Consider the following 13589-nt stretch of genomic DNA (forward strand, 5'->3'; position numbering starts at 1 on the left):
CGTGCCCTCAGGTCATGGCCTTTGACCCAGCCCCAACAGCATTTATTTTTGACTGTTCTATACCTTGAAAAATGCCATTGTCTTGAATTATTCCTCATGACTGGATTTCTCTAGAAGTATACGATTTTTTCAGCAACCATGTTCACAGTGGCTAGTTCTTTGGCCACAGAAATCATGAATGGTCTACTACCATCAACAAATGTCTCTAAATTCTACAAAAATAAGAGAAAGTGTATGGCTACCATGTACATTTAGATGCGTTTTATAGAATATTCTCGTGTTTTAAGATCATGTAATGTTCTTATATTGTCCTGCTTTTGCTAAAGCATAGAGATTCAGAGTACAGAAAACAGAATAGTCAGCATGCAGTCTGATAAGTTTACATGTTCGGAAAGTCCAGACAATTGATGCAACAGTACAATGGCGCAGGCTTGGCAATACTCACAACCCAGCTTCCTTCACTGTCATTCCATGTACAAGAACATTGCCAAGTACAATGTCCTGAATGTCATTAGAGATCATGGTTCTTCTTCCTCTTCCCCCTCCACCTCCTTATTCTTACTTTTCCACCATGTCTCTCTTTCTCTGTGATGTCATCATCCATTATTCCAACCCACAGGTGGGCTTACTTTTGGGCCTTTTTATTCATCATCCTGATTGCTTGTTGACTAACTATATGTGTTGAGAGTGTTAGAATTGCGATGGTTTAAGTTTGGAATATTGAATGCCATTGTTTTATACCTGAAAACATTGTGACAGTTGTGCTTAACAAATAGAGTGTGTTGAATAAAACAGACGTGTGTGAAAACAGGTGAATAGTGCTTTTGGCCTGGGTAAAATTATCTTTGTTCTGGAACATCACAGTTCATCACAATGGGTTTGTGGGTGTTATTCATAGAACCAGTTTTAGTGTTTTAAAAATTGTGAAAAACAGGCACCCAGCCCCATCAGCCATCGACCCAGCCCATCAACTGTAGATTGTCTTGTACCCAGCTTCATCTGCATTCAACGGCAACCTGTCTGCGTTTATCTCCACACCATGCAACTCAGCCTCCAACACAACCCTGCAGCCTAAGGCCTGCTTCTGATCCAAAGTCTCTGACCTGCTCTACATTCCAATAGTCACAGTTCTGTGCCTCGAATTGATTAACTCGATTGAAAAATTGTGACTTAATGATTTGTTACAAAAACAGTGTGTCGATCCGCCACCTACACTCCTGCCCGGTACCAGGGACCAAATAGAAAATAAAACATCATTGGGGATTGATCATTGATCATATTCAGTTTACAGTTTCCTCTAAATTAGCCTCCACAGCCTCTCCTTGACCTGACCCTTCACTCCCTGGCCAACCCATCCAGGGCCCTGCTAGGTACGCCCCTTCACTCCCTGGCCAACCCATCCACGGCCCTGCTAGGTACGCCCCTTCACTCCCTGGCCAACCCATCCACGGCCCTGCTAGGTACGCCCCTTCACTCCCTGGCCAACCCATCCACGGCCCTGCTAGGTACGCCCCTTCACTCCCTGGCCAACCCATCCATGGCCTTGCTCATTAGCGTTATTTTACCAAAAGTCCTATGGGGAAACTCCCCAAAGGTAACTCTGTTGTTACTTGTAGACTATTTGGATTGTATGTCAGGGGTTCTGATATAGAATGACTACAAAACATATGGAATAATTACACAAAAGTCTCTATTTCTAAACTATTATAAAAGTGACATTTATTTGCACACAAAAAAAATAGGTACATGATTCCCCTTTACAAATATCCAAAAAAGAAATGCTGTGGAGAGAACTACACTATTGTTGAAGTAAAAGAGGACAGTACCTTGAAAACACATACCTTGGGCTAATGCCCTTTGTAAAGGACAGTTTTAGTTTCTGTCGCATGTTGTTGCTCTGTAAGCTGAGTTTTGTAATTCTGGCGATGTGGGGCAGCCTTAACTTAAAAAACAGGGACACAATTATTTCTAACAGCATGTGGTGGTGGCTGTCTATCCCATACTGGTCTCGCCGATGTGCTCCCCTAACATATACATCCTCTGAACCGATCCTTTTTCGGCCAATGTAAAAAACCTCAAGCAATTTGATGGGCTGTGATCGTCTGGTACTGCCTGATGACTGCCGAATGACCCACTCTGCTGCCCTGACGACCATCACGGTTCCCTCTGATGGAATCACCAGACCTCCATTGTTTTTTAAAGTCAGCAGGTGGTAGCTCTGGTCCTTGATGGCAGATGCAGCATCTGTCACCAGGCTGGCACGGCAGACATCACACGATAGCTTCTTCAGAGCCTGTCGCACAACAAATCCTGAAATTTGAGTTAGTAATATCATAACTTATAACAATAATCATTAATAAGCATGGAGATATTAAGGGAACACTCTTTTTGGACAATTGTGAGATTGTTTTTCCCCAGATTTTGACTATTGGCACTTTTGGTTATAGGGAAAATCGACTTTGTTAGCCTTTACACGAGAGTGTTGTCCACAAGACCATCTAAGTGGACGGGAAGGTAGCAGTGGTCATGTACTAGGGCAGGAATGTCAGCAAACGGGGATGGAAGATCTTCTCCTCCTGCTGCAGAGGACACATCTACAGCTGACAGGCTTGTAGAGGTATCGATGACAGCTGGTAGGGACTCTGTGTCATCCGGTGCCGTCACATTGCCTCTGCATGGTTTAACAACCCCACACTGGGCCATCAGCATTACATCCTAAAGATGTACTTGAACTGGTTGGCATTAGGGTTGTTATTCCAGCCACCGTAAAAAAAAAAAAAAAATAGATATACGAGTATAGTACACAGATATTCAATACATGCTTTAAAATGTTTTATGCTTACATTTTTTTTTATAAAAAAATATTTATTAGAACTAGCCATCCCTGAATGATCTTTCCACATAAAATAAGTTGAATGACATTATCATACAATTCAGACTGTATCAGTGATGATTAGTTCTGCAAACAAATAGACAAACACAGGCATTTTTCTAAATACTCAAAATGGTTTGTGACACTTCCAGGTATTGTGTATGTCTTAGGGTTAGGGTGTATGTCTGTCAGAAAACATGTTACCAAAAGTAAAAAAACATATGGACCGACAAACTGAAAACAATACAAGCATTTGCTGACACTGTGTCACTTAGTGTTGCAGCTGGTAAATATAAATTATGAACCCTACCAGATGCTCTGATGGAGTTGAAGAGAAGCTCCAAGTGGTCCTGGCTGAACCTGTAGGTCAGGACATATCGCTGTCCTTCAAGCAGCACAGGAACCAACCTAATTGAAAATCATGTGCAACTTTGCTGGTTAGCAGTTAAACTGTAACGTTAGCTGCCATAGGTCTCACTCAAAGCTTTTTGTTATTAGCCAGCAAATTACTACAACCACATCCACAAATATTGTAATTTAGACAAAAGATTAGTTGTCATAAAATCGTTATTGGTGTCAGTAAGACCTTTATAATCGAACAGCTCGATTGTGATATCTGCCTTGATATCTTGCACAAGTAGACCTGATACAACTATGCTGCACGATTAAGTAGTTTTTAGAAAAGAAAAGCTGCACTTTCAACATTTTCAAACATTCAGAATTATAGCCACATTAATAACGTTTGTAAGAAACCAAACCGTTTGTAAATCAGTCAAGGTTTCAGCGAGATGAGAGTATTTGTGTTCGTGCTGATCACTCGCCTTACATCCGGTACCACAGAGCCCGCCTGGAAGCCGGCCTGTGACAAGATGGCCGCTGGTGATGCCGGAAGTGACTGCGCCATGAGACTTCTAGCCTTTATATATGATGTCTATGCTAGTGATGGCCATTCAAGGCTTCATTACTGTTCTTCTAGCAGCAGGATATTATGCTAGCAGCACTAACTCAGGTTTTCTTTTTCTAAATAAAAGCGATCATTGAACTGTATTAGGCAGTATAGTTAACAATCTAGTCTGTACATTTTATGTTTAATGTCTGTTCTAGTATTGTTCTTGTCTGTTCTTTTTAACAGACTATATTGTTAACAATATTGCTTTATACATTTCTATTATGGCGTTTATTGTGATATAGAAAATCTGCCAATGATATGGTGCTGCCAGCATAATATCCTGCTACTAAAATAACGCTAATGAAGCCTTGTTTGGCCATCACTAGGTAGAACAGTTTAGCACTGTGTGGGATCCAGTGTTGCCAGATGGGGTGGTTTCCCACTCAATTGGGCTATTTTTAATGGCGGTGTGTGGGCAAAAATGGGCTTGGGTGGGTCGATTTACAGATAGGGTTTTATAGGTTCTGGAGTCTGCGGGTGATTTACAGTCAATCAAATCTGGCAACACGGGTGGGATCACTTGTGTTTCTCCTCTAAGATTTGTGGCAATAGGCTAATAAACGTCAAAGTCTTGTTTACAGAGTTGTAGTCCTATAGTCCTTCTTGCGACTACTGGCCTTACAGTAGCATGTATTCAAGCCCGTAGATCAGAGGTGTCAAACCGGTTCCACGGAGGGCCGAGTGTCTGCAGGTTTTTGCTCTCTCCTTGTACTTGATTGGTTAATTAGGTCACTGATTGGTTAGTTTCTACCCTCACCTGGTTGTGTAGGTATGAACTAGGAACCAATTTATAGGAAAAACCAAAAACCTGCAGACACTCGGCCCTTTGTGGAACCGGTTTGACACCTGTGCCGTAGATGGTAAACTTGGTCTCATATCGTACTCTTTGTTATGACAAAAACTCGCAAACCCTTGTGATCCATTACTTGCTCTTTCTAAGAGTCAGCAAAAAGATCCTAAATGTAGTTTGGTGGTAACTCCAACCTGACCTCTGATACCCTGAAATGTCCTGGTGTGGTGCATAGTTGAATTAGAAGTTGGTACTGCCCACACATTTTTGTCTCTAACTAGCTAGCAGCTATTATATTGTTATACACTTTATAAGTAGCTATCTGGCTATTAATCCGTATATATTTCTGTTGATTTACTTAGGTTTTGTGCATGTATCATGACTTACAACTCCAGCACAGCGAGCAGCGGGTCAGCCTCAGAATTGTTTTGTTGCTGATTAGCTTGGTCTCTGCTCAGAGGGATGACGTCACAATAAGTCTGAGAAGCATTGGACTGTCTCTGAAACACAAACACACAAACAGTATGACACCTTTAACAGTGACCTAGTCCGCAGTAGAGAGAGGGTGTATGTGTGTGCCTCTTACCTCCTCATCGCTCCCAGGGTGGATGAGCTCTATGAGCCTCTGGGCCAACGGCTCTTGATTCAACCCCTACACAGGGAGCACAAATACCCTATTACCTTTTTTACCACACAAGTTGTGTACAGGTTTTAATCTACTGTTGAGGACCCAAATCTAAATAAATCTAAAACAAGGAAAATGTGACCTATACAGAACATCTCGCTCGTCCCAGTGAGGTATCACTACTCCCCATTGAGGAGCACGATACTTAGCAAACAAATCGTTATGACCAAGAACAATGGAGCTACTGTGTTTGCACATTACACTATGGTGATGCCTTGGCAACCATCTTACATTTTCTATCCAGTGATGTCCATGGAACAAATACTACATTGTACCTCACAATTTAACCACCATAAGATGCATCACAGTCCAACCATCTCATACAACCTCACTATTCAACCGTCAATCCTTGGCAGCAGGTACAGTAAACTAGCGGTTAGAACACCTGACTTGTAACTGTAAGTTGCTCCCCAAAATATTTTCTTCTGTCCTTTAACAAGGCAGTTTTCCCTGGTTGCTGCCATACCCTTACATTAAAGGAGGATGTGTTCTTGCTAGGTAAAATTAGAAGAAAAAAATAGACACAATGTGAGACCACTGCAAATTGAACCCTTCTGTTCCTCACTCAAAACTTTCAACTTTTTTGGAAAGGAAAGAAAAGGTGCAGTGGTCTCTTTATTTTTTCCCAGAGCTGTATTTTGTTTGTGGGATGTGCCCAAAATGTGAATAAGAATGTGACATAAGCAGACATATTTCCTCTGTTCCAAACTAGTGTGATAGCAAATACAGTCATGTTAAGCAGGAAAACTGGAACATTGCAGGATGCACCCTGGATGTAAACAGACTATTTCCGAGCTAATTCAACCAACCCTTGTTTTTCTGTTTGTTTCAGTACTACTTCACCGTAAATTTCACCCATGAAAATCAGAAAGCCCTGGAGTTGCGTACGGAGGATGTAAAGGAATGCGATGAATGGGTGGCTGCAATAACACATGCCAGGTACCAGGCTTCTGCCTTTAAATTAAATTAAATAAGGTGAAGGGTGATGTACTGCTGTAATGTTGTAATGATTGGTGGTCTTTATGGAGCTGGGACATTAAACCACAATACAGCTCTGGAAAAAAATCTGAGACTACTGCACCTTTTTCTTTCCTTTCCAAAAAAATTGAAAAGGATGATTTTGGGTGAGGAACAGAAGGGTTGAAATCAAGAGACCACTGCAAATTGAACGCTTCTGTTCCTCACTCAAAACCTTCCTTTTCGACTTTTTTGGAAAGGAAAGAAAAAGGTGAAGTGGTCTCTTAATTTTTTCCGGAGCTGTATATATACAGTTGTGCTCATAAGTTTTACAATTTTGAGTGAGGAACAGAAGTGTTCAATTTGCAGTGGTCTCTTAATTTTAACCCTTCTGTTCCTCACTCAAAAAATTTCTTTTCAACTTTTTTGGAAAGGAAAGAAAAAGGTGGAGTGGTCTCTTAATTTTTTCCGGAGATGTATATATCGATTAGACCATACAGGCCATAGCAGATGTTTAGCTACTGTTGGTAATGAGGTATACAATATATTAGAAATGATAATATGGGTAATAACGAATGGGACCATTGATTGCCACAACAATCAAACTAGTAGAAATAGCTTAAAGTTGTTAGTGCACATTAATGTTAAAAACTTTTTGTGCTATTTAGTGTTATCACATCAATTCAGTCAAGTTATCACAGTGGGTGTCTTTTGTCCATATTGCCCAGCTCTAGTCAATTATGTCTTTGGGTTTGTAATTTTAAACACATTTGCCTGCTGTCTTTTGGTTGCCTGTCTGCCAAGACATGTAGTGAAGTTGGCCTTCTGTAGCTACACTTCAGTGAGCAGAACTGATATTAATATTTACTGCACTCCACTAAAAGACTATAAATAGATCTTCATACACTGTATGAGTGTAAGGGGCTGTGTGGATTCATGTGTCTGTGAGGAAGTCTTGCATAGAGTCCAGTCTTGAGTGTCTGGACCTCTGAGGGGAGGGAAACATAGTGAAGTGGTTATTGCAGTGTGTTCAAATGCATATCCTATATGGAGTGTAGGGTTGAATAGGGGTTGGATAAGAACAAGGTCCTGTGCACTCATATCCACAATGTACCCTTGATGTCCAACCAGTCCATGTTATGATTGGGTGTGTTTTTTGTCCACAGTTACAGAAACCTGGCCACGGAGCATGAGACGCTCATGCAAAAGTATCTCCATCTACTCCAGATTGTGGAGACAGAGAAAATGGTTGCTAAGCAACTTCGACAACAGATAGAGGATGGGGAAATAGAGATTGAACGGCTAAAATCTGAGGTAATATTAATAATAATGATTCTGTGGATGAGGAATGTGCTGATCGTATTTGCTGGTTTTGATTCTGTGGGTCATCTGAAAGAATCGTTGGGACCCAATGGGAATGCTTTGAAGTTTTTGACCCTGGTCATTTGGACTAAATTTGTTACATCACAAACATTTCTAAAAGGAGGACATTCTTCTCTGCAAACAAAGATGATGGAACTTCTTGTTTGTTTTAGCATTTTTTGATATCCCAAACTTAGTTGAGTAGCACAACAATTCAAAAATGATGACGATAAATCAGAATAAATTAATCAGAAACATAGTCAAACATTTGACTGTTTGGTGCATTAAGAACAGGAAAGATTACAGTGGTTAGCTCAGCAAACGAACTGTTAGACCAAGGAAGTCCTCTACAGTGGATATCCAAAGAATTCCCACCATAATAATGAAAAAAACATAGAACTGTCCCGCAGATCCGAAAACCTCTCCAGGAGAAGGGCATGGACATGTTAACCACTACCATTCCCAGATGATAAGAATTGAAGAAATAACAAATAGAGCCTTTAGAGTTCGGAAAAAAGGTATGGTGGAGAGATGAGACAAATATAACATGTAACCGAAGGATGGCAGGAGGAAAATGTGGAGGGAAAACAGAACTTATCTATGAAACATGGTGGAGGGGGTGTTCTGTTTTGGGCCTGTATGGCTGCCACTGGAACTGGCTCACTTGTCTTCATTGATGATGTGACTGCTGACGGCAGCTGCGGTATGAATTCTGTAGTGTAGCAGAAACATTTTGTCTGCTCCAATACCACCCAGTTCCCCTAAATTCACTTGACGGCCCTTCACCTTGCAGCAGGACAATGAACCCAGAATGGGAATGTTCTTGACTGGCCAAATCAATCACCCAACCTAAATCCAACTGAGCAAACCGGAAGCGAAGAAGGCTGCAGTACACGCCTGTCTGGCAGAGCATAACCAGAGAAGATACCCAGCATCTGGTAATGTCTATGGGTGGCAGACATCAGGCAGTCAAAGAATAGAAAGGGTCTGAAACCAAGTAGTAAATGGTGACTGTATTTATGATTAGGTTAATTCGTCCAATTACATTTGGTCCCATAAAATACGGTGGACAATGTATCAAATGGGCTGTAATTCTTTCCCTGTTCAAGGTTTATGGATGTACAGTTAATACCCTTAAATTAAACTTGACAGTCTGTGTTTAACTTCTCAGACCAGGGGAAACACAGAATGTGTCAAGCAATATTTGTTGTGGTGGAAGTCCTATCATTCCAATGGAGTGCTATGCGTACCGCCGCAACCCCTTTGCTGAACTAGATTTCAGTGTTGCACACATTGGATTTTTTCAATTTGTACATTCCTCTGCCATGCTCTATCAGAAAACAAATGGACATAGATCAATAGCAAAAGTTGATGCTGATGTGTAGCTTTCAGCTAAGTGTTTATGGGGTTGATCCCGTTTGTGTTCATTATAAACATCTGGCCGGTTATGAAAAGAAAATATTCAATATTTGAGTGGGACTTTTTAACGGCATTTGGAGTATATTTTTGGGGGGAACATTTTCCCATCATGATTTGCTGGCTGGAATGAATAAAAATCTTTACCAGTAATTCTGCTTTCTTCACCTTACATCACTGGTGTAGACCCACCATGCTTCACTTTGCATCTCAACTCAAAACAATCCCTCCAACAGCGCTATGCTCCCCTGCTGTAGTCTTCAGATCAAATAGTCATTTGACTTTAATGTGCAAATGTGGGGTTTGAAATGAAATGATGTGCTGAATATGCATGAACTGGTTTCATTATATAAAGTAAATGGGGGACACTTGCCTTCAGACAGTGGCAGCTCCTTTTGTGCGACACATTAATGGTTTTTCAAAGTACAGTACAGCAGCAGAGTAATGCCCCGTGTGAGGCTCCATGTCGAACCAATTGAAGTGAATGTTGATGTAGAGATACTAGCCAAGTGAAGAGTGTTAGTACTGCCGCCACCATCACATGTCAAAGCTGGCAGCTTGGATATATCTACTAGTCTCATTTGACTCAGTCACTTTGTAAATATGCTGGGAAGTGAGGAGAAAACCTGTGAGGAGATACCAGGTTGTTGATGATGATTGGTTTATCCTTGTGCATTCCTTCTCTGGCAGATTTCCGGGCTGCACAAAGACAATGAGAAGATTCAGTCAAGCCCAGCTACTGAGCCCAACGAAAACGATGACACTGAACTAAAGAAAATCAAAAAAGTGAATACCTTCAAAAAACATTTTCTGTTTGAGGGGTACATATTTTCCAGTGTCGCGGGGGAACAACTGCCATTCCAACCCAGGTGATTGCTCTGCTCCACTAGGTGCAGAGTTTTCTGCGGGGCTGGATGTGCAGGAGGAAGTGGAAGACCATCATCCAGGACTACATCCGGTCGCCCCACGCCGAGAGCATGAGGAAGAGGAACCAGGTTGTGTTCAGTATGCTGGATTCTGAGGCTGAGTATGTCCAGCAGCTCCACATCTTGGTGAACAACTTCCTTCGACCGCTCCGTATGGCTGCCAGCTCAAAGAAACCGCCCATCACCCATGATGATGTCAGCAGCATCTTCCTCAACAGGTTTGCTGCTGTGGATGATCACGCCCGATCACTCAGCTTCCTCTCACCTGTCTATCAGGGACAAGTGAAATGACTGTCCTGATGTGGTATGAGTTGTTTTTGCGTTACTGCATTAGTCACAAGGACCTAAGATGTTATGCTATTATGTTGGGTCAGAAACACACTTTTTAAAGTTTCTTCATTTACATTTTTAAGTGTGGTCTAGATAAGTGAATTTAGAACATTCCTCTTTGCAATAACATCTTGTCACCATACTTGTGAAGCACGCTTGGACGTGAAGACATTTACTGTTGAATCTTTTTCACATAGCTATGCTTGTTTGTCTTCCAGTGGACGCTTATAGTCTTGTTGATTTTTTGTTTTCTTTAGTGAGACCATCATGTTTCTGCATCAAATATTCTACCAAGGCTTGAAAGCAAGGATAGCAAGCTGGCCCACATTAGTTTTGGGTAAGCTGACTAAACTCAGACAATATTTTTTGGGGCTTACTCCAAAGCATCAATGTGTAATTATGATAATAATATGTCCCCATTGTCCTCAGTAACATTCATCAGTTATTGAAGTTCATCATTATCTCTCGCTCACTTTTTGTTCCTCTCTCTCCACAGCTGACCTGTTTGACATTCTCCTGCCCATGCTAAACATCTACCAGGAGTTTGTAAGGAACCACCAGTACAGTCTGCAGATCCTGGCCCACTGTAAGCAGAACCGAGACTTTGACAAGCTTTTGAAGCAGTATGAAGCCAAGCCTGACTGTGAGGAGAGGACTCTGGAGACCTTTCTCACTTACCCCATGTTCCAGGTGGGTTGTACAGAACACTGACGCCTTATGATTGACTGGCCGGGCCCCACATCTCAGCTCCAACAGCCCACTTTGTTCTGTCAACGGCTTCTCCACCGATCACCGACAACAGCGGCCATTTATCTCACGTGCCTTATCCCTGTGGTGTTTTTTAGAAGCACGTGAAGCGTTTGCTTGTGACTCTCAGGGTTTCGTAATGGCTTTTGTTCTGCCACGGCGTGCAGTTTCACTGCGTCCTGCCCCACCAGGGTCTGCTTTCGCCTCTGCTGTGTTGGTAATACATTTATGCTGATGACTGTGCATAGAGCTCCCCACTGATCTGCTCGCTATGAGTGTGTTTGTGTGTGTGTGTGTGTGTGTGTGTGTGTGCGCACACAATGTTGAATGCAAGTGTGTGTGACTCACCTGCCCCTATTCATAACCTGTCACTCCAGATTCCCCGATACATTCTCACTCTCCATGAGCTCCTGGCCCACACACCACATGAGCATGTGGAGAGGACTAGTTTGGACTACGCCAAGTCGAAGCTAGAGGAGCTGTCCAGGTATTCCCAACCACATTATAGCACAAATGCAGAACACTGGACCCCTTAGTTTATCGTCTTTTACGTGTTTTAACACAAAACACAGTATGACAAAATTTAATTTGAATTCAGTGACATTTCAAACATGAGAATGTGAACTTTCCTGCCCCCAGAATAATGCATGACGAGGTGAGCGAGACAGAGAACATCAGGAAGAACCTGGCTATTGAGCGCATGATCGTAGAGGGCTGTGAGATCCTGCTTGACACCAGCCAGACATTCGTCAGACAAGGTAAGCTCTCAGAAACCATCCACAAAGGAAGCCCAGATCCAGCTAAGAAACAAAATGATACAGTTGAACTTTTTCAACTGTCTGACCGCCAGCCACTTTGGGTTCTTAAACTTCAAACCTCAATATCCCGACTGAGCCTCTAAAAAGACGATTTGGGCCTTATAATCCCGTCTTCCTCTGACGAACAGCGAGTAATGAAAGTGGGTCGACTCTTTCATTTCCAAGGGTAATTAGACCGTTAGGAGGCCATCCAGTGGTGAGTCAGGGACTGTAAATGTCATACAACCCCAACGGTCACTGACGTGCAGAGACGAAGAGGCTAAGCATGGCTGAGCTCAACCCTAACCGCTCTGTATTCACCCCCCCCACCACCAGTTAGTGAACAGGGCAGGATGGACCTCGACCAATCTTACAGCAGATCTGTGGAAACTCATAGTCAACCGTGCCACCCACTGTGTCTCTCCCCCTCTGGCCGTGTAGGCTCTCTCATTCAGGTGCCAATGAGTGAGAAGGGCAAGATCACCCGTGGGCGACTGGGCTCTCTGTCTCTGAAGAAGGAGGGCGAGAGACAGTGCTTCCTCTTCTCCAAGCATGTCATCATCTGCACGAGGGGCTCTGGAGGGAAGCTGCATCTCACCAAGGTGGGCCTGCCATGAGCTGTAGTCTCTCTAGCCACACATCCTTCAACACACTCCCAGGTCGTAATGTACAGCCAGATTTCATTCATGGAGTCCGAGTTGCAGCTGATTTTTTTGTGCATCGCGATACATTTTATATTGGTCCTTTTAAAAAATCGGCTCATTCTTGAGGAAATCTTTTATTGCTGAAAATGTGGGTGTTGATTTAGTTAGTTTATTGACCTGTGGTGGAAGATGTTAAAAGGTGTTGTGCTACAGGATAATGTAAGTGATATTGTTATTGATTGTTCAGTGGTGATTGTGGTCATGAGCATGCTAATGCATATTGTATGTTGTTCTCAGAATGGCGTGCTCTCTCTTATTGACTGCACTCTTCTGGAAGACCCAGAGGGGACAGATGATGAGTGTAAGCACCGGTTCATTCCTAGCCCAGCGAAATGCTCTGCTGCATAATGTACAATTACTGTATGTAGGGTGTAACATAAGGTACGATTTTATGGAGTCTTACAACTACTTTCACCTGTTTATCCTAAGCACAATACACCTCTTATTTGTATAATAATAATAATAATAATAATAATTAATATCAAGTTCCCCTATTCATTTTTTTAATTATTTTTCTTGCCCAAAGCCAAACCAGATAAGGGTGTACAGGACATGGAGCACCTGGACTTTAAGATTGTGGTAGAGCCTAAGGAAGGCCAGTCGTTCACAGTTATCCTGGTGGCCTCTTCACGGCAAGAGAAATCTGCCTGGACCAGTGACATCAGCCAGGTATGTCAGCTCTGCTGTCCAGTACCTGCATCATGTCCGTTTATCTCCAACAGGGAGACACAGGGCTTGGGTGCCTGTCTGTCTCCAGCAGGGAGACGTGGGGCCTGGGTGTCTGTCTCCAGCAGGGAGGCGTGGGGCCTGGGTGTCTTGTCTCCAGCAGGGAGGCGTGGGGCCTGGGTGTCTTGTCTCCAGCTGGGATGCTTGGGGCCTGGGTCTCTGATTCCAGCAGGGAGGCGTGGGGCCTGGGTGTCTGTCTCCAGCAGGGAGGCTTGGGGCCTGGGTGTCTGTCTCCAGCAGGGAGGCTTGGGGCCTGGGTGTCTGTCTCCAGCAGGGAGGCGTGGGGCCTGGGTGTCTGTCTCCAGCAGGGAGGCGTGGGGCCTGGGTG

The 13589-nt window shown here is 43.0% G+C and overlaps 1 protein-coding gene across 1 annotated transcript in view; it reads left to right on the plus strand.

The window, feature by feature from the left end:
• The window catches only part of rasgrf1 (Ras protein specific guanine nucleotide releasing factor 1), a 47961-nt gene that overhangs the window by 20578 nt on the left and 13794 nt on the right, over positions 1–13589 (plus strand). The window contains exons 2-12 of the mRNA XM_013138860.3: positions 6129–6235; positions 7420–7567; positions 9722–9817; positions 9922–10175; positions 10545–10624; positions 10784–10977; positions 11412–11521; positions 11674–11792; positions 12273–12433; positions 12773–12836; positions 13062–13204. Of these exons, the coding sequence (XP_012994314.2) occupies positions 6129–6235; positions 7420–7567; positions 9722–9817; positions 9922–10175; positions 10545–10624; positions 10784–10977; positions 11412–11521; positions 11674–11792; positions 12273–12433; positions 12773–12836; positions 13062–13204 (1476 nt within the window). The remainder of the gene's footprint in view (positions 1–6128; positions 6236–7419; positions 7568–9721; positions 9818–9921; positions 10176–10544; positions 10625–10783; positions 10978–11411; positions 11522–11673; positions 11793–12272; positions 12434–12772; positions 12837–13061; positions 13205–13589) is intronic.

The sequence above is a fragment of the Esox lucius genome, chromosome 19 (assembly GCF_011004845.1).
Source record: "Esox lucius isolate fEsoLuc1 chromosome 19, fEsoLuc1.pri, whole genome shotgun sequence".
Lineage (NCBI taxonomy): Eukaryota > Metazoa > Chordata > Actinopteri > Esociformes > Esocidae > Esox > Esox lucius.